The sequence below is a fragment of the Hemitrygon akajei genome, chromosome 2 (genome assembly GCF_048418815.1).
Source record: "Hemitrygon akajei chromosome 2, sHemAka1.3, whole genome shotgun sequence".
In the NCBI taxonomy this organism is placed as follows: Eukaryota; Metazoa; Chordata; class Chondrichthyes; order Myliobatiformes; family Dasyatidae; genus Hemitrygon; species Hemitrygon akajei.
The window spans coordinates 164,240,331-164,258,362 of record NC_133125.1 but is presented as its reverse complement, the minus strand read 5'-3'; the positions used below and the strand labels follow the sequence as shown (position 1 = coordinate 164,258,362).

The 18,032-nt window shown below is 45.2% G+C and overlaps 1 protein-coding gene across 2 annotated transcripts; it reads right to left on the bottom strand.

The window, feature by feature from the left end:
- Positions 1-343: 343 nt before the first annotated feature.
- On the bottom strand, positions 344-17,554 carry LOC140717758 (tubulin beta chain). Of its 2 annotated transcripts, none has more exons than XM_073031477.1 (4): positions 17,403-17,554; positions 8,759-8,867; positions 7,711-7,821; positions 344-6,312 (listed from the first exon to the last, which is right to left on the bottom strand). In XM_073031477.1, exons 1-4 carry the CDS (start codon positions 17,457-17,459, stop codon positions 5,252-5,254), a joined length of 1,338 nt encoding a protein of 445 aa, XP_072887578.1. In that variant the 5' UTR covers positions 17,460-17,554; the 3' UTR covers positions 344-5,251. The 2 variants fall into 2 exon arrangements, with proteins under 2 accessions (XP_072887578.1, XP_072887586.1); XM_073031485.1 differs by lacking the exon at positions 17,403-17,554 and adding an exon at positions 13,432-13,531.
- Positions 17,555-18,032: the final 478 nt, after the last annotated feature.

Here is an 18,032-nt window from a genome sequence, read left to right as displayed (position 1 = left end):
TCAAGAACCCAAAGGATGAGCACTTCGATTAACCTCGGTATAAATCCCATATCCCTTTGTTCCACTGTCAAGTCAAAGGCATTCCAACCCTTGTGTATTGTAACTGATGCTACCAGATTCCAGATGTTAAAACTTTGGAAGCATGATCCAAGGATAATCAGCCAAATTTTTTTGCACCCCCAGCTTACCATCAAAATTTGTCTGCAAGTCCGTAACTTATCCAGCAACTAGTTGAAAGCCTGGTGACTACAATGTGTAAAGGTGTAGAGCTTCATCATCACACCCCCCTCCCCATTATGTCCTTTCAAATCTCAAACAAAATCCAGGAAAAAAAACAGGCCACTTTTAAATCGCAAAAAAAGTTTATTTGTCAGTTAAGAAACAGGCTAGCTCCACACTTTTCAATATGAAAAAACAAAGAAAAAAAATTCAAATAAAAGATTAAAAAGTGGTGAAAAACATGGAGAAAAATCCACAAGACAAAGATTGAAAAGTGCTCAGCAAGCAGTATGGAAACAAGCTCGAGAGCTTCCAGGTCGACATTTTTAAGCAGTACAGTTTTGGCTCAACAGCAAAGGAAAACGCAGCTGCCATTTACAAAATGGTTGCAACTCATTGGCCACTGGGTGTCAGGTGACCTGCAAACAAACAAATCAAATCCATTTATCTCCCCCAGACAAAAACTGTCCTCCGTTTCCTTTTGCATGGTTCTTCAGTCAAATCTGTTGCCACCCACCTTCACCTCAGCCCACAAACAAACCAAAACATGGGAGGTTAAAAAAAGTCATAACAACAAGTAACTCTACTTCAACCACAGGCAGTTGAAGTTCAGAGTATGAAGGTGAAGAACAGGATAAAGACCAGAACACAAGTCCTGCAGGGTTGGAGGTTGTTTGGCAAACTCACTGGCACTGGAATCACAAGCATCCCTTTTGTGAGAAGCAGCAAGTGGGCAAGACAAATTTTACTTCAAACCACTGCTGAATTATAGTGGCCTGGGTTTATAGGTACTTGCTCTTGGATTTGGAGATGGTCCCGTGATTATGGAGGGAATCATCAGTGATATGTATGGTGATGAAAGTGCGACAGGTTAGGACTATTCTTGGTGACTCAATGTTCCCCCGCCCAAAAAAGGGAAAAACAGGCAAATATAGAAAGATTAAAGCTTTGCCATGATGATACTGACCAAAGTTGGCTTAGCATCACACCAGCCCAAAAGTGTACGAGATGCTGGCAAATGCCTCAATCCATCAGATCTCACCAACATTCATAACCACAACTTCCCACACACTTTCAAATCATCTTTCCAGGGCAATTCGAACAGTGGGGCTAAAATGGATTCAACACAACCTCACATGGAGAAAATGTCTCAAAGCCCAAATGCAAGGCTCGAGATGCTGCCTGCCTTAAAAGGACACAGTTTTCACAAGTAAAGTGAACAGTTCACTCAAAGTGGCAAATCAAACTGTCCCCAGATCATGAATGTGGAATTTGTTTCATTCAACATACTGTTGCACCCTCAAATTCCATCAATTTAGCAACTTGATTTTAAGCCTTTTGCAAAACATTACTTAAACATACTGGAAAACCTCGCATCAACACAGATAAGAGTCAGAAAAGGGTGACCAGTTTGCCAAGTCAGTACAGGGTGCTATGACTATCGCAAGGAGATACAACAGAACAATGGTCAAAACTTTGTGACACCATCCACAAACCAGCACAAAGAGACCACAAAGAGCAGTCACGAGGAAATCTGCAGATGCTGGAAATTCAAACCACACACACAAAATGCTGGTGGAACCCAGCAGGCTAGGCAGCATCTATAGGGAGAAGCGATGTTGACGTTTTGGGCCGAGACCCTTCGTCAGGAATAACTGAAAGGAAAGATAGTAAGAGATTCGACAGTAGTGGGGGGAGGGGGAAATGCAAAATGATAGAAGACCGGAGGGGGTGGGATGAAGCTAAGAGCTGGAAAGGTGATTGGCGAAAGTGATACAGAGCTGGAGAAGGGAAAGGATCATGGGACAGGAGGCCACAGGGGAAAGAAAGGAGGGGGGAGCACCAGAGGGAGATGGAGAACAGGCAGACAACTAAAGATGTCAGGGATGGGGTAAGAAGGAGAGGAGGGGCATTAACGGAAGTTAGAGAAGTCAATGTTCATGCCATCAGGTTACAGGCTACCCAGCCAGTATATGAGGTGTTGTTCCTCCAACCTGAGTTTGGATTCATTTTGACAATAGAGGCGGCCATGGATAGACATTATCAGAATGGGAATGGGACGTGGAATTAAAATGTGTAGCCACTGGGAGATCCTGCTTTCTCCGGCGGACCGAGCGTAGGTGTTCCACGAAATGGTCTCCCATTCTGCATCGGGTCTCTCCAATATATAAAAGGCCACACCAGTCGACTCACAGCTGAAGTGTCGCCTCACCTGGAAGGACTGTCTGGGGCCCTGAATGGTGGTGAGGGAGGAAGTGTAAGGGCAGGTGTAGCACTTGTTCCGTTCACAAGGATAAGTGCCAGGAGGGAGATCGGTGGGAAGGGATGGGGGAGACGAGTGGACAAGGGAGTCGCGTGGGGAGCGATCCCTGCGAAAAGCAGAGGGGGGTAGGGAAAGATGTGTTTGGTAGTGGGATCCCGTTGGAGGTGGCGGAAGTTACGGAAAATTATACGTTGGACCTGGAGGATGGTAGGTAAGGACAAGGTTATCCTGAACCCTATCCCGAGTGAGGTGGCGGGTGGATGGGGTGAGGGCAGATGTGCGGGAAATGGGAGAGATGTGTTTGAGAGCAGAGTTGATGGTGGACAAAGGGAAGCCCCTTTGTTTAAAAAAGGAAGACATCTCCTTCGTCCTGGAATGAAAAGCCTCATCCTGAGAGCAGATGCGGCGGAGACGGAGAGAGGAATAGTCCAGGGAGCTGTGAGCAGTGACTGGTTTGAGGCAAAGTCCAACATCATGACTCCTGTCATCAAAGCCAAGCATGCAGCTCTCACAGAGTACAAGCGCTCACCATCCAACCAAACACTCCAGGCACTTAGAGCTGCTCGAAGCAAAGTGCAACAGACTGCAAGGCAGTGTGCAAATGAGTACCGGCTCCAGCTCAGTGAGGACGTTCAGACAGCAGCTGCGACAGGCAACATCAGATCGATGTATGATAGTATCAAAACAGCCCTTGGCCCATCGCAGAGCAAGACAGCACCCCTGACGTCATCCAGCGGAGAAATACTCACCAATAAAAGCAAGCAGATGGAACACTGGGTAGAACACTACTCTGAGCTCTACTCAAGGGAAAATGTTGTTAGCTCAGCCATTGATTGTCTACCAGTCATGGATGAACCCGACTCCGAACCAATCAATGAGGACCTCAGTAAGGCAACTGACAGTCTGGCTCAGGGAAAGCTCCTGGCAATGATGGGATTCCTCCAGACCTGATCAAACACTGCAAGAGCTCACTCCAACTTTTATAACAGGTCCATCAGTTCTGGAAGGAAGGAGCCATACCACAGGATATGGCCGACTCCAAAATCGTCACTTTGTACAAGAACAAGGGTGATAGGAGTGACTGCAACGACAGGGGTATCTCATTCCTGAGTATTGTCGGCAAAGTCTTAGCTCATGTAGCTCGTATAGACTGCTGTGTACAATGCATGCCTTATCAGCACCCTCCTGTATGGTAGTGAGACTTGGACCATCTACTCCAAACAGGAGAGGAAAGTCAATAGTTTTCACCTGCGCAGCCTTCACTGCATTCTCGGCATCATCTGGAGAGACAAATTCCCAAACTGAGGTCCTCTCCCATGCTGGGCTTCCCACAATGTTCATGCTTTTAAGGCAACGCAGACTGGGCCACGTCCGTCGTATGAAGGATGGTAGACTGCCAAAGGACATCCTCTACAAAGAACTAGCAACAGGCAAGAGGAATGTTGGTAGACTCCAGCTTCGCTTCAAGGACCTCTGCACAAAATGAAAGCCTTAAAAAAAAAATCAGAGTGCTGGGAGGATACAGTAGATGACTGCAACAAATGGCGAGGTACTCTTCAGCAACACCTAGAGCAAGGTGAGAGTGATCCTGAGAGTTTGCGGAGCAGAGAGCTAAACGGAGAGTAAGGTGGACAGTGACTGTGGCAGAGCCGGCCATTCTGGGATTGGCCTCAATAGTCAATGCTGCTCGACAAACCAGTGACTAGAGGCGCTGTACCCATAGTGGACCACGACCGAGAGAGGTGCCACACACACACACGCACTCACTCAAGCCAGTATTGAGGCAGAAGTCTCAGCAAAAGGTGATTGGAAATAGTCTGTACTTCAGTGTGTCTCCCCCATATTTAGATTGCAGCTAAAGATTCTTTTCCCTACATTGGAATCTTGTTTAAGGGAATTTGCTTCAGGTCTGGGTGCTAACCAGGTAACATTACTTGTTCAGGAACAGGACAGGCATTTCCATTAATCCCAATAATAACAATTTTCCCTGCACTCATGCACGAGTGCTCATTAGGAATATCTGCATCCCTAATGCTTGCCAGTGCCAATGGAAAGTACTGCCAAACTCATTTACAGCTGGCTGTAATAAACAGGAGCCATCCAATATCCTGAAACAGAAAACACGAGACCACAAGACATCAGAGCAGAATCAGGCTTTTCAACCGATTGAATCTGCTCCACCATTTGATCATGGCTCATAATTTCCTTCCATAACCCCATTCTCCTGTCTTCTCTTCATAACCTTAGACCATAAAATGGCTCAGAAACAGTCAAAACAAAAGATTTACAGTGGAATACTGCAGCACAGGGCTCGAGTTCGGAGTTTAGAGGGCCACAGTCCAGACTTGTACTGAAAATGGACGTCAGATTGCCAGGAGTTCAGCTTCTATGCAACTGCTGGCTGGGTTCACTCAATTTTCCAGTTATTTCACCACCCACCCCAGAATTCAGATCTGCAACATTCAAGATTTTTTGGACACCCTCCCTGGTCTTCATTTACACTTAATGAGCCACTCACAAACCCCCACAAATGCACAGCAAACATGGCTGATTTCAATTTGGACACCCACTGGGACTTGGGGTAATAATTTGCTCGGATTTGGGTTGGTGACTCGAGCTTCACATTACAGCATCTCATTGGCCAGTGTTTGTCATGTGCAAGATTTTAAACTCGAGCCCTGCAAAGCCTGTAAAAGCCCACAAATCTTACTCATTTACACAATTTAAAAAGAATGCATTATGTACAGAAAAAAGAAAAGGGTTTTTTGTTTAAGCTTCATCTTGCTCAATCTCCTCTTCAAATTCTCCTTCCTCCTCTGCTGTGGCATCCTGGTACTGCTGGTACTCTGACACGAGGTCGTTCATGTTGCTCTCAGCCTCCGTGAACTCCATCTCGTCCATCCCCTCGCCCGTGTACCAGTGGAGGAAGGCCTTGCGGCGGAACATGGCGGTGAACTGCTCGGAGATGCGCTTGAAGAGCTCCTGGATGGCGGTGCTGTTGCCGATGAAGGTGACTGCCATCTTGAGGCCGCGGGGTGGGATGTCGCAGACGGCCGTCTTCACGTTGTTGGGGATCCACTCCACGAAGTAGCTGCTGTTCTTGTTCTGCACGTTCAGCATCTGCTCATCCACCTCCTTCATGGACATACGGCCCCGGAAGACAGCCGCCACAGTGAGGTAGCGCCCGTGGCGTGGGTCGCAGGCCGCCATCATGTTCTTGGCATCGAACACCTGCTGGGTGAGCTCAGGCACCGTGAGGGCGCGGTACTGCTGGCTACCCCGGCTGGTGAGAGGGGCGAAGCCCGGCATGAAGAAGTGGAGGCGAGGGAAGGGGACCATGTTGACCGCCAGCTTGCGCAGGTCAGCGTTGAGCTGGCCCGGGAAGCGGAGGCAGGTGGTGACACCGCTCATGGTGGCCGAGACCAGGTGGTTGAGGTCCCCGTAGGTGGGGGTGGTGAGCTTCAGGGTGCGGAAGCAGATGTCATAGAGGGCCTCGTTGTCGATGCAGTAGGTCTCATCTGTGTTCTCCACCAGCTGGTGGACGGAGAGGGTGGCGTTGTAGGGCTCCACCACAGTGTCTGACACCTTGGGTGAGGGCACCACGCTGAAGGTATTCATGATGCGGTCGGGGTACTCCTCCCGGATCTTGCTGATGAGTAGGGTGCCCATGCCCGAGCCGGTGCCCCCACCCAAGGAGTGGGTCAGCTGGAAGCCCTGCAGGCAGTCGCAGCTCTCTGCCTCCTTCCGCACCACATCCAGGACAGAGTCCACCAGCTCTGCACCCTCTGTGTAGTGACCCTTGGCCCAGTTGTTCCCAGCACCACTCTGCCCTGTAAAGCAAGCAAGAATTGGTGTCAATGGGACAAATAAAGCCACCGTCTCCCCTAGGTACACAATGATACTAGATTTTGTGTCTGGTCACACTCCACTGCCAAACAAGACCTACATGATATGAGAATTAGTCTATTTGGCCCTTCAAAAGTCTTCTTTGCCATTCAAAACCATGGCTGATTTCTCCACACCACCCCAACCCCATTCCACTCTAACCTTCACTGAGAACCTAATCTCTGCCTGAATATACCGAATGACAGCTACTGCAGCCCTCCATTGTGCCAGATTCACCACCCCTAACTGAAGAAAATCATCCTCGCCTCAGCTTTATGGGAACACCCTTAACTCTGATGTCTCACACTTGGTGTGGGGATGAATATCACAATATGGTTCAATCTAGGAACAGAACCACCCCCACTGTCTCAGAAATGACTAGGGGTGTGAGGGGGAGTTCAAGCAACACACACAAAATGCTGGTGGAACACAGCAGGCCAGTCAGCATCTACAAGGAGAAGCACTGTCGACGTTTCAGGCCGAGACCCTTCATCAAGGCTAGATCTTGCACATTCCTAGAGCTTGAAGCACAATTCCAACAGACTGTACTCCACCATTAACTGTAGCCTGGGAACCCACTCAAGACAACTGTCAGTGCACCCATCACATTAATCTGAAGACACAGAAACAATGGCACTTGCAAGTTGACTAGGGCAAGAGAGGGCACTACTCTGAATTGCAGACACAAGTTTCAGTTTAATATCCCTGTGAGGCTTCTCAAAAGCAGTGCATTGCAACTGTATTGAACACAATGGAACAAAGCTCACACAACTTGGCACATGAAGGGAAAGGGGTTGTCCAGGATACAAGCTGTACTCACACTACCCTCAATTCAACATGCAGCACTGTCAAGATACTGAAGAGACACAGAACTAGAATAATGGTGCCACAATGTTGTGCTGAGCTTCTGACCTACTCCTAGCTCAATCTAAGCTTTCCCTCCTGAAAAGGCCTCCACTTTCCTTTCATCCATGTGAATATCCAAGTCTCTCATGTACCAGCCTCTACCACTAACAGCAGTGTGTTTCATGGACTTGGTACTCTGTCTGCCCTTTCACATTAACCATGTCCACCCTACAAAAATCTCCAGCTCTTATCCTGTACATTTCAATCAAGTGACCCCTCATCCTCCTTCACGCTGAGGAGGAAAGCCCAAGCTTGCACAACCTATCCTCAAAACCTGCCTGCTAAATGACGCAGCATCCTGGTAAACCTCCTCTGCGCCACTTCCACACCCTTCCTAGAAATGAACACAATACTCCATGTGCAGTCTTCAGGGTTTAGAGCTGCAAAGCATCCTCAACCCCCACAAAGTTAACTCAAGTCAACAAGCTTGCACTCACCAAACACGAAGTTATCTGGTCTGAAGATCTGCCCGAATGGACCAGAACGAACAGAGTCCATGGTGCCAGGCTCCAGGTCAACCAGAATTGACCGAGGAACATATTTTCCTCCTGAAAGAAAAGACCACAATTTTTTTTTCCAATAATATGAAGTATTTCATTAAGATTCTCTACATGGAACAGCCCACCATTAATCCATAACCTTAAACTTAACCTTATCACCTCCCCTCCCTGTAGCAAGCATTGCAGAGTCCAAATGCAGAGTGATGCAATTTCCTCAGCCAAAGGGTCCAACAGAATGTTCCTAATATAACTAACATAAGATACATGACCATGACATTACCCTGGGTATCTCAATGACCAATACCATGTCATAAACAGGATATAGACATGGAGAGCACACACAGTTATACTTTCTAATCTTAGACACTGTTGGGTTAGGGTGCAGAACTGTTATTTTTCTAGTACTTGCCTATACATGTGTCTGTATTTTCAAGTTTCTTAGTTTTTCTACAGCAGGGGACACACCACTTAAATCTGGTATTTCACAGGTTAATTGTGATCACTGGCATATTATCCAGGAGACAAACAACCTCATTTATTTGCCCAATTTTTGTAGTACATCATAAAATCACAAGTTGTATTCTTGACTTCATAAGTTATGGATCAGATCCAGCATTATTCATTCCTTGAGTTCCTGGCCACCTTCAGATACCAATAAAGCACTTAAGTCAGGAACATCTAGCTAGCCTTGGATCAAAGTTAGAGTTGGTATTTATTTATGGGAACCAAGATGGCTCCTTCTGAGTTACATACACAAAACAATAATAGAGGAACTTGGGCAACATCTATGGAGGGGAATAAAGTCAGCAGGTTCTCAGCCTGAAACATCAACTCTCTATCCGTCTGACATATTGAGTTGGTCCAGCATTTGTTACTCTAGACTTGCAGTATCTTCAGCATTTCTTATGGTCATGATCAGCTCCTGCAATGCCCCACTCCAGCTTCCCCAAGTACAATCCCCCTCCCACCTCCTAGAAACCTGTACCTGTTGCCTCATTGTAGTAGACATTGATGCGGTCCAGCTGGAGGTCACTGTCTCCATGGTAGGTGCCAGTGGGGTCAATGCCATGTTCGTCACTGATCACTTCCCAGAACTGTAGAGGAGACAAGAGAGCAAGTTAGAATGAGCCACAGATACAAAGAACAAGCTATTAACTACTTCCTTATACCAGTTCCAATCCACTACAGGTTGAACTGTACTGGTTAAGAATATTTTCCAACATTTTCTTCAAGATGTCACATCAGTGCTGACAGCACCTCCTTGTGCTGTTAGTAGAGGCCAGGGGAGAGCATCTCCAGATCAAGAATGGCAGCATGCTAGCACAACACCTTGTAATAGCAGCCAGTATTGATCACATTTCAACTTGCAACCGGTGAGCCATTTGTACACTCCCCCAACTCTGAGCAACACAGGCAAGCTGCCCCCCAGGACAATCTTCAGACTGTTGGTTGTAGACTTGAGACACACTTCTCTTTCAATGTCCACTGGACAAATACAGCTGATCAATAACCAATTTAATCAATTAACTGGAGATTGGGGGGCAAGGGAGGTCCCATGGATCTGCTACTGCTGCCCTTGTTGAAGAGGTAGAAGGCAGTTTTCATAAGTGCAAAACTGAGCAATTCTTCCAGTATTTTCTGCTCTAATTAAACCTAGGTTATGCTACAGTGGTATAAAAGTTAGTGTGGCACTACCACAGCTTGGGGATCAGATTTCAAATTGGCATCCTCCAGAGGATCTGCAGGCTGTGGAATGTGTGCATCTTCTCTGGGTCCTCCAGTTTTCTTCCACAATCCAAAGCCATTGCAGGTAGGTTAGTTTGTCATTGTAAATAGTCCCATGGTTAAGGTTGCTGGGGATTGAAGGGCTGTGCAGCTCAAAGGGCTGAAATGTCCTGTTCCGTGCTGTCTCTTAAATAAAGATGTGCCTTAAGACACAATCTCAATAAAAATTCTAATCAACACCTCTACCAAAAGTTTGGATCTTCAGCATCCCCCTTCCCTTAGTGTGAACACTCACTCTCTGTTCAGTCAATTAGAGTGCAGAACCTGTCAGACAGCCAAGTCTGGTTTACATGAGAAACACAGGCAAATGCACATTTCCAGCGGGATGCAGCCACCCCATCCCGTTGCCTCCCAGACCAGGGGACTGCCCTCAAAGCCACACTTAGCTTTTGATACAGATGGATGCTATGGGCCGAGGGTGAAGGGGAGCATTTAGTTCACTGCTGATGTCAAAGAAATTAGGCTAATTAGGACACCAGCCCTTCTTCCCACCCACTCGCAGGGTATCACTGGACAAGGAACAATTGAGGAATGAGAAAACATGCCAACACCAAATGCTGCAGGAACTCCGGTCAAGCGGCACATATGCAGGGAAATATTCATTCGACATTTCAGACACTTTAGAGCAGGCCCTGTCTGGTGCAGTGCAAAGGCTCTGACAATGTACGAGATCACTCCCTGGTCACAGACCCAAGCACCGGCGAGACGCAGCATTGTGCTGGTCTGCAAGGCTACAATGCTGGACTTCAGCTAGCTAGGAAACCAAGCAAGCATGACTGAGCAGGCATGGGTTAAGGGTGCTGGGAAACAGGATGGGCATTTTATAAGCCATTTGGGAAACTGTTGTGTTGCTATGAATGTAAAAGGACTGGGTTCAGATCAGCCAGTGCAAGGCAGGAACACTAGGTTGATTTATAAATAGTGCATTGTTCAAAGACAGTCAGGAACAAAGAGTGGCAGTGAACTCACTTATACAGAAGGTACCAGGGAGAAGGAAATGACTACTGCATGTTAAAGTTGCTGCAATATCAAGTCTCTTTGAAATGTAATTGGTTTCACACGCAAGTGCTGCTATGTCTTCAGCAGGTAGATCTAATTTTCAGCCAGATCTGACAGAACTTAAAGACACAACTGTCTCTGGGCACCAAGTGACCTACATCTTGCTCCTCCCTAATCAAGGTTAAAACTGAACAAGTCAGAATGCACCATTTCACATTGGTCAGCCTTCAAATAGCCAGGAGACTCCAGCACCCTCTCATGCTGGTGTAAGCAATTGCTCAATGGTCCAAAAATCTGAGCAAGAAAATCCCAAATCAGCTAAGATTTAAAAGTAGCAGCCAACAGTGCCACAGAAAGGATTACAGTAATCTGAGTTCAACCCTGACCTCCAGTGAAACATCAAACACTCCATGACTACTCGTTTCTTCCCACGGTGTGGCTGTGAATTAACTGGTTACTGTTAGTTAACGCCAGTACAGCACCCAATCCACAACTGCCTTTCCCCAATGGACTCAACCACAAGTTGCCCAAAAAAAATCTCACAGGCATTCCACAAATTCCTCCTCCTGGGATCCAACTGCAACTTGGCTTCCCCAGTCCACTGCATTTTAAAACCATTCCTGATAACCTAACAGCCATTTTTCCATGTCTTAAGGGACAATAGGTACGTTTAAAGCAAAGGTTGATAGGTTCTTGATTAGCAAAGGTGTCAAAGGTTACAGGAAAATGACAAGAGAATGGGATTGAGGGGGGAAATAAATCAGCCACGATCAGATGGCAGCAGTCTCAATGGGCTGAATGGTCTAACTCAGCTCCTATGACTTGTGGTCTTAATGCAGGTGGCAGGCGAACTGTCAGGGCTGTGTGAAGTTGCCAGGTAAGAGGGACTACGTTAGAGGGAGTCAGGACTGATGAGATGGCATTTCCACTGGGAAAATGTCCGCAAATGACCAGAATACCCAAGTGCCACTAGTATTGTTTTCTCTCGAACTGCTGCCAACAAGTCACCTTCCAGGTTTATTGGACAGTCTGGAGGAAAGTAAATCCTCCGCACCCCAACCAGCAGGTGTATTAGGGAAAGGGAGGGGTTAAAATATTGCGGACATGGGGTATTAGTGCAGCAGCTCACGGGAGGGCAAGTGGAGGTAGTAGAGGCAGCTCGACCACAACAAGCACTATCCTGGTGACCGATAAAAAGAAATCTACACCCAGACCCTTGCAGGCCGAGCTTCAACAGCACAAAAAATAGCCAAAATAACACAAAGGACCGAGACAAAAGGCTCCTCTCTGATGCACCATTTCCAGCATGTTGTGCTCTGCAAAGCTAACAATGACTGAACGGGCATGACTGGAATGGTCTGGTTTCGGGAAGCTGAAAATTCCTGCACTTTAACAACGGAAAGCCGCGAGACAGTTTGGCTTTGTTCCTGTGGCACTCAGTACTCTCCCCAATTTAAAATGACTAGCAAGTCTATTCGCCTTGGCTTCTCATCCTGCCCCACCCTATCCACATTAGCGTAGGTCAGTGCATATGTACAGAGCAAGTAACTCCACGTCAGATGCATGTGTAGCCCTCACAGATACAGCTGGAGAGACCCACTCTTCAATTACTGTACATCAAAATCTCACCCTCCCTATGGATTACCACAAACACCCTTCAGTTACAGTAGATCACAATCCCACTTTCTCCAGCACATGCCTCTGGAGCCTGGGTAAGCTACCCAATCTCACCAGCATCAGGGTAGCAAGTGCACATTCTGATTGAACATGCCAATTTCATCAAGGCAGCCTGGCTCCATTTCTTCAACCGGAGAGTGGCAATTCAGATGGCACAGGAAAATCAGTAATATGGAGTGTCAGTACAGGAAGGAGGCCAACAGATAATCATCATTTTGTATCTTATTGAACCGGAGAACAGGCACAAAGGAGTGACTACGCCCTCTCAGTTACCGTCAATGCATGCAGATCCAATCATCACACAGTACATTGAGGCAGATAAAGTAAAACAATGAAGAATAACCTCCAAGAGGAGGACCTGTCATTGGGTTTGGAGGCTTGCATGCCTCAATGACATGATCATAATGAGGAAGATTGAGGGCCATAGTCCAACTCATCATACGGGAGGTCTGTTTGAGAGTTTGATCAGTGGGGTAAACTTGTCCTGAGCTTTTTTAACCGTTACAATGCATTTAAACCATATTCTCCTGTGGTAAATGCACAATGAAAAATAACTTGCAGCATCAGTGAAAAGCCGTTGAAACAGGACTGATCAAGTCCACAGTAGTGAGAGTATTGTGTTCCATTACAGGAGGTAGGGTTTGTATTCTGAAGGTGGGTTCCATGAACCTGATTGGCTTATTAATAGCCTTCAGTGCACTCACATTGAGGGATATTCCGATCCCCTTAATACAGATCTGCATTCTCTACACAGACTACAACTGTCCACTGATCCCATGGATAGTGACTCAAATACCCACCTCAGACCCACTGCCCAGTAACAGGTACTAGTATCACATTACAGACTGAACCATAGTCACTATGGGGTGGGCCATCAATCCTAATCCTCTACTAGAGAGACATTTTCAGGGAAACTGTGTACGTAAATCTCCAAACCTTTCCAGCAGCCCCTGATTATTGCTGCTGCTTATAAGAAATGCTCCAAGTCATTCCCCCCCCCATCACAAAACAAGGGCCCATTTGGCTGAGGGTCTGCCAGCTCAGCAATCCTACCCACCCAAACTTTTTTCTGCAACCAACCTATTCTGCCCAATAAATGCACCCCAGTTCTCCCATCAGTGACCAACCATTCACCACTGGGAGAGGGAACAACTCTACAGGCAAGAACTGAACTTGGATCACTGCAGTTGTACTCACCAAACCATCGTGCTGCTAGAAAGCTGTTCAGTCACCTACCCAGTATGGGTGAGAATCGGCCTAAAACCAGCCCACACATTGTAGAGCTTCGACCCTGCAAGGATTTTTTAAATTGTTCTGAAAGATAAATTCATGGCCTGAATATAAAAAACTGATTAGTGCCTTCACTTGGGGAAAGCTTCAGAATACCTCATAACAATTTTAAATTATAGATATCACCAATTATAGTCAAACTGTAGCTTCTAGATCAGCAGACGACAGGACTGACATTCACGCAACTCAAATAGTGGCTAGTGCAATGCACTTACAGCTTGTAGCATCAGAGTTCAGAGTTCAATTCCTGTATCAGTTGTTCACCCTGTTAATGCATGGGTTACCCCAGGTGCTCATTTCTTCCCATAGACCAAATGTGTACCAGTTAGGAGGTTAATTCTAAGTCAGGATGCCTAAGGTTACAGAAAGAAGGCAGGAGAATGGGGCGAGAGCTTTAGTAACTCAGTCATGATGGAATGGCAAAGGAGATTCAATGAGCTGAATTGCCCAATTATACTTTGATATCTTATTGTCGTAATTGCCCATTGTAAATTGTCCTGATATAAACTAGGACTAAGTAGGTGAGTTGCTAGACAGTGCAGCACTTTGTGCTGGAAGGACACATCCCACACTATCTCTAAATAAATGGTATAAATGCTTCAATTAAGAATGCAAGCAACTAATTTATTTTCAAAAATAAAATTTCCTCTAATGATATAAAACACAGGAAGGCTTGAGGCTCTTCTCAAGTACAAATTGAAGCTGGCATTTGCAGGGTTGGGATTCAGTCCAAAACTGGTACAACACTAGGTCTGGAGTACAATCTAGTGCAAAGAAATACGAGCCAAATCAGCTGCAAGGTCAAGCAAGCCGAACCTTCGGAGACCGCAATGTGCAACGGCTGGTCTGGCCAAGATTCACCCTCAGTCCAATAACTAGTACACCAGGTTAATTGCAGTTGCTGTTCTCAATGGAGAGGACGATTAGCATGATATTGTTACAGTATGTAAATATCTGTTGCATTTACAACTATACTATAATCAATATTATTCTATACTAGGCTATCTCCTGCCCTAGCTGGGGAAAAGTGGACATGGCCAGGTGGTGGGCAATGTGACCAGCCTTGAGAAAATCTTTAATACAGTAACTTATTTCTCCAGCACTTTTCACACGTGTAGTGCAAAGAGCTTTACAATGGGATAAAGTGCAAACATGAAAAAATACACAAAAATAAACAAAGGTGGCAAATAAAACTGGATATATTAAATAAACTGGTACTGGCTCACAAGAGTGAGCTTCTAGTTTTAGGTGCAGAGTTCAAAAAAGCTGACCTGTCAATGATCTTTTGAGAGATTTTGAATTTGAGACGGTGTAAGACATGTTGTAAAATCTGTTCTCTTGCAGCAGAACAAAAGACCAAAAAAAATACAAGTTATAAAAAAAATAGAAGAGAAGATTCTAAGGTAGCGGGAAGACCATTTAGAAAATTGATGGCAGAGGGTGAGAGGGTTGAGTTTCTTCAGCCTCCTAACGGTAGTAATGAGCATGTCCCAGGTGGTGAGGGTCTTTTATCATCCTAACAATCAGCACGATATCTATAACCAATCCCACCTGAACAGGAAACCTCTTCATTTCAACAACTGACAGACTGAAGCCAACTCACCTTGGACCATTCCTCATGCTGTGACCATCAACATTACTCACTGTGGACTGTCACTGAGACTCCCCACTCCCAGATGGGTGGGTTCAAAATAGACATTCACAATCAGGTTTAATATCACAGGCACGAATTTGAAATCACACAATGCAATTCAAAATAAAACGCTAGAAATCACAGCAAAAACACATTTATATAACCCTATTTCCTACTTGTCATATACCTATGGTGCTAACTCATTAACATGTTCTTAAGCCCGTGTTCCTGCACTGGCTGGAGCAAATCCCACGGAAGACATTTTTGAAAATGCATTGGGTGGGTTAACAGAACAAAGCGCCATGACTCTAGACCTTCAATTCTTGTGTGCATTCACCGTTCTTCTGAATTAAAGCATTTGAGCATCCCATAATTACTCCAATATACACCTTACACAAGCGTTTTTTTAAAATTTTCTGGAATGTAAAATAATGCCCAGCCCCAATGGTAACTGCAGTGACCTTCAAGAATCCCTAACCCAGACATTTTACAAATTTCATCATGAATCACCTTAAAACTAGTTTGGAGAAATTCAAGTAAAAAGATTCATCCTGCTCTAAAGGGGAGATGAGCATACATTCGCGTAGAGTGTAAAACTATAAGTCTTGACAATTCAATATATACATGCACACAAAAATCTGTCTTACAAATTATCTAGTTCCACTGGTTTATTTAGCTACTTTCAAAAAGGGAATTGGCTACATAAAATGGTAACTATTCAGAATTATGTTTAAAAAATCGGCATAAGGAACGAACAAGGCATTAATAAATAAAACTCAAGTAATTACTATAGCAATGAGGTCTGAATAAACATGTATAGCAAAACCTCGCGCTTTTTCCGGAGGATGGGCAATAGTTGTATACAAAACAAATTTATGTGAAACGCACAATTAGGTGTAACTTATATATGCAATGCAGCATTCTGGTTAACAGCCACCACACTAATCAATCCATCAAACTCAAGTTTTAGAGAAAAAACGCTCACGTTTTCTTTCACCTTGAAAAAATCGACTAGGCAAAAAATATTTAAATTTGCAAAACCTTTATCCCAGGGTCAACCGCACGGCCTTGGGGATTGAACGTATTTAATCATTCATGGCTGCAGCAAGAAAATGCGCAAGCCCCATGCCTTTGATACCAGTCCAATCTCGGGGGGGGAGGGGGGGGGAAAGAGGAGGAAGATGGGCGCTCTGAACAAGGTTTAAATTCGAAATACCAACCGTTTGGCGCCACATTCCGTTTACTCCATTGGCTAATGCACTTATTGGCGCGCCCGCAACGGGTGAGATTTCCCTCCAACGCACTCTGACCAATCCAATTAATGCAAATTACTACAGTTACTTCCCCTCCACTTCACAATGCGAAAGAAAATCTCAGATCGGCTTCCAAGCACAAAATAATGGCACGACTACCCCCGGGGATTGGAATGCATTTCCTATCCCCGGCTTTATCAGTAGGGTGATATTTCTTTCATGCACTTCCCCTCCCCCACTTACAAAAATTCAACAAAGGAAATCCAATTTTTTAAAAACTACTCCCTTTCCATTAAATTTAATTCAAGGAACCTGGACATTTTAAAACTAATTAGTCGTCCTTGTGCATTAAAAAAGCAGAAATGGTATACTAGATTTTCCCCCCAGCATCTGCGCCCGCGCCTCGTCAAGAGGGTGGCGTACCGAGACGAGAATTTTCCATTTGTTCCTTTCCCACAGATTTTCTAAAAATTCAAAAAATACTTCAATTTCAATGTCGCTGCAGTTACCATTTTAACAATGTTTCCAATTACCTCAAGATTGTGATAATTATCGTTCAATAGTTTTTGACAATTGAACTGAAAAGCCCATAAAATAATTTTTTTCAAAATGCACTCTCGAGGTGCTGGAGGTCGCGATAATCGATATCGATACTTCCATAGCTTTAATAAGGCACATTAATAGCTTTATCCGTATTCCGTCCTAGGTTTACGTGGACTTTTTTCGAGCAGACACCGATTGATAGAAAGCATTTGCGTTTCAAATTCCAACGGTACTACTGACTCACCCACGTGTAAATCGACACCTGTGATATATTTTAGCAAAAAGCCTTCCAGACAAATCAGCTTTCCATTGGAAGCTTCAATAATACATTTATTAAAATAATGACATTTCCAATTATAAAATTTCCACAGCAAGGCTATTGTATGCAAATATGTTTCACTGGTGGGGATTTTAAAAAACCATACTAAATATCACGGATACATACTTACCTTGGCCCCGATCTGGTTGCCACATTGCCCAGCTTGTACGTGCACGATCTCCCGCATGGTAAACTTAATAACTTTTTTTAAAAAAGGTTTGCAAAGAATCTGGTTGCTACAGAGTAACTGCACTGCTAACAGTTCCCGAAGCCCGGTCCCAACAAAGCTTATAAACGCGGTGGCGCCACCACAACGAGGCACCCCTTCCTATTGGACCGTGGTGAGCACGTGAAGTTACAGCAGCTCCACTATTGGACGCAAAGTGTTGCAGTAATTAACCAGGTGACGTCATGTCGGGTGCCCGGGAGTCGTGGGCATTCTTTCTTTTGACCCTCGGGTCCACATGTACAACTTGGGTGCTTTTGTGTTTAGACGCGTTAGTTTTGTGAAGTCAAGTCCAGTTCTCCCTGTGTTTAAGATGCAATTTCTTTTAACACTACTTTAATAGAACAGGTTAACCATCCTTTCTGCTTCTTTATTGTGATTGAATGAGTCAGTTATTGTTGAAACACGGGATGGTGGCTGTTTCCATGTTTCCTGTCACATCCCTCCCATTTTCTGAGACAAATATTGGTATGTAAGATTAATAAAGTAGAGCAAGTTAGCCAACCGTGTGTTGTGCGGGATAATTGCAATCTG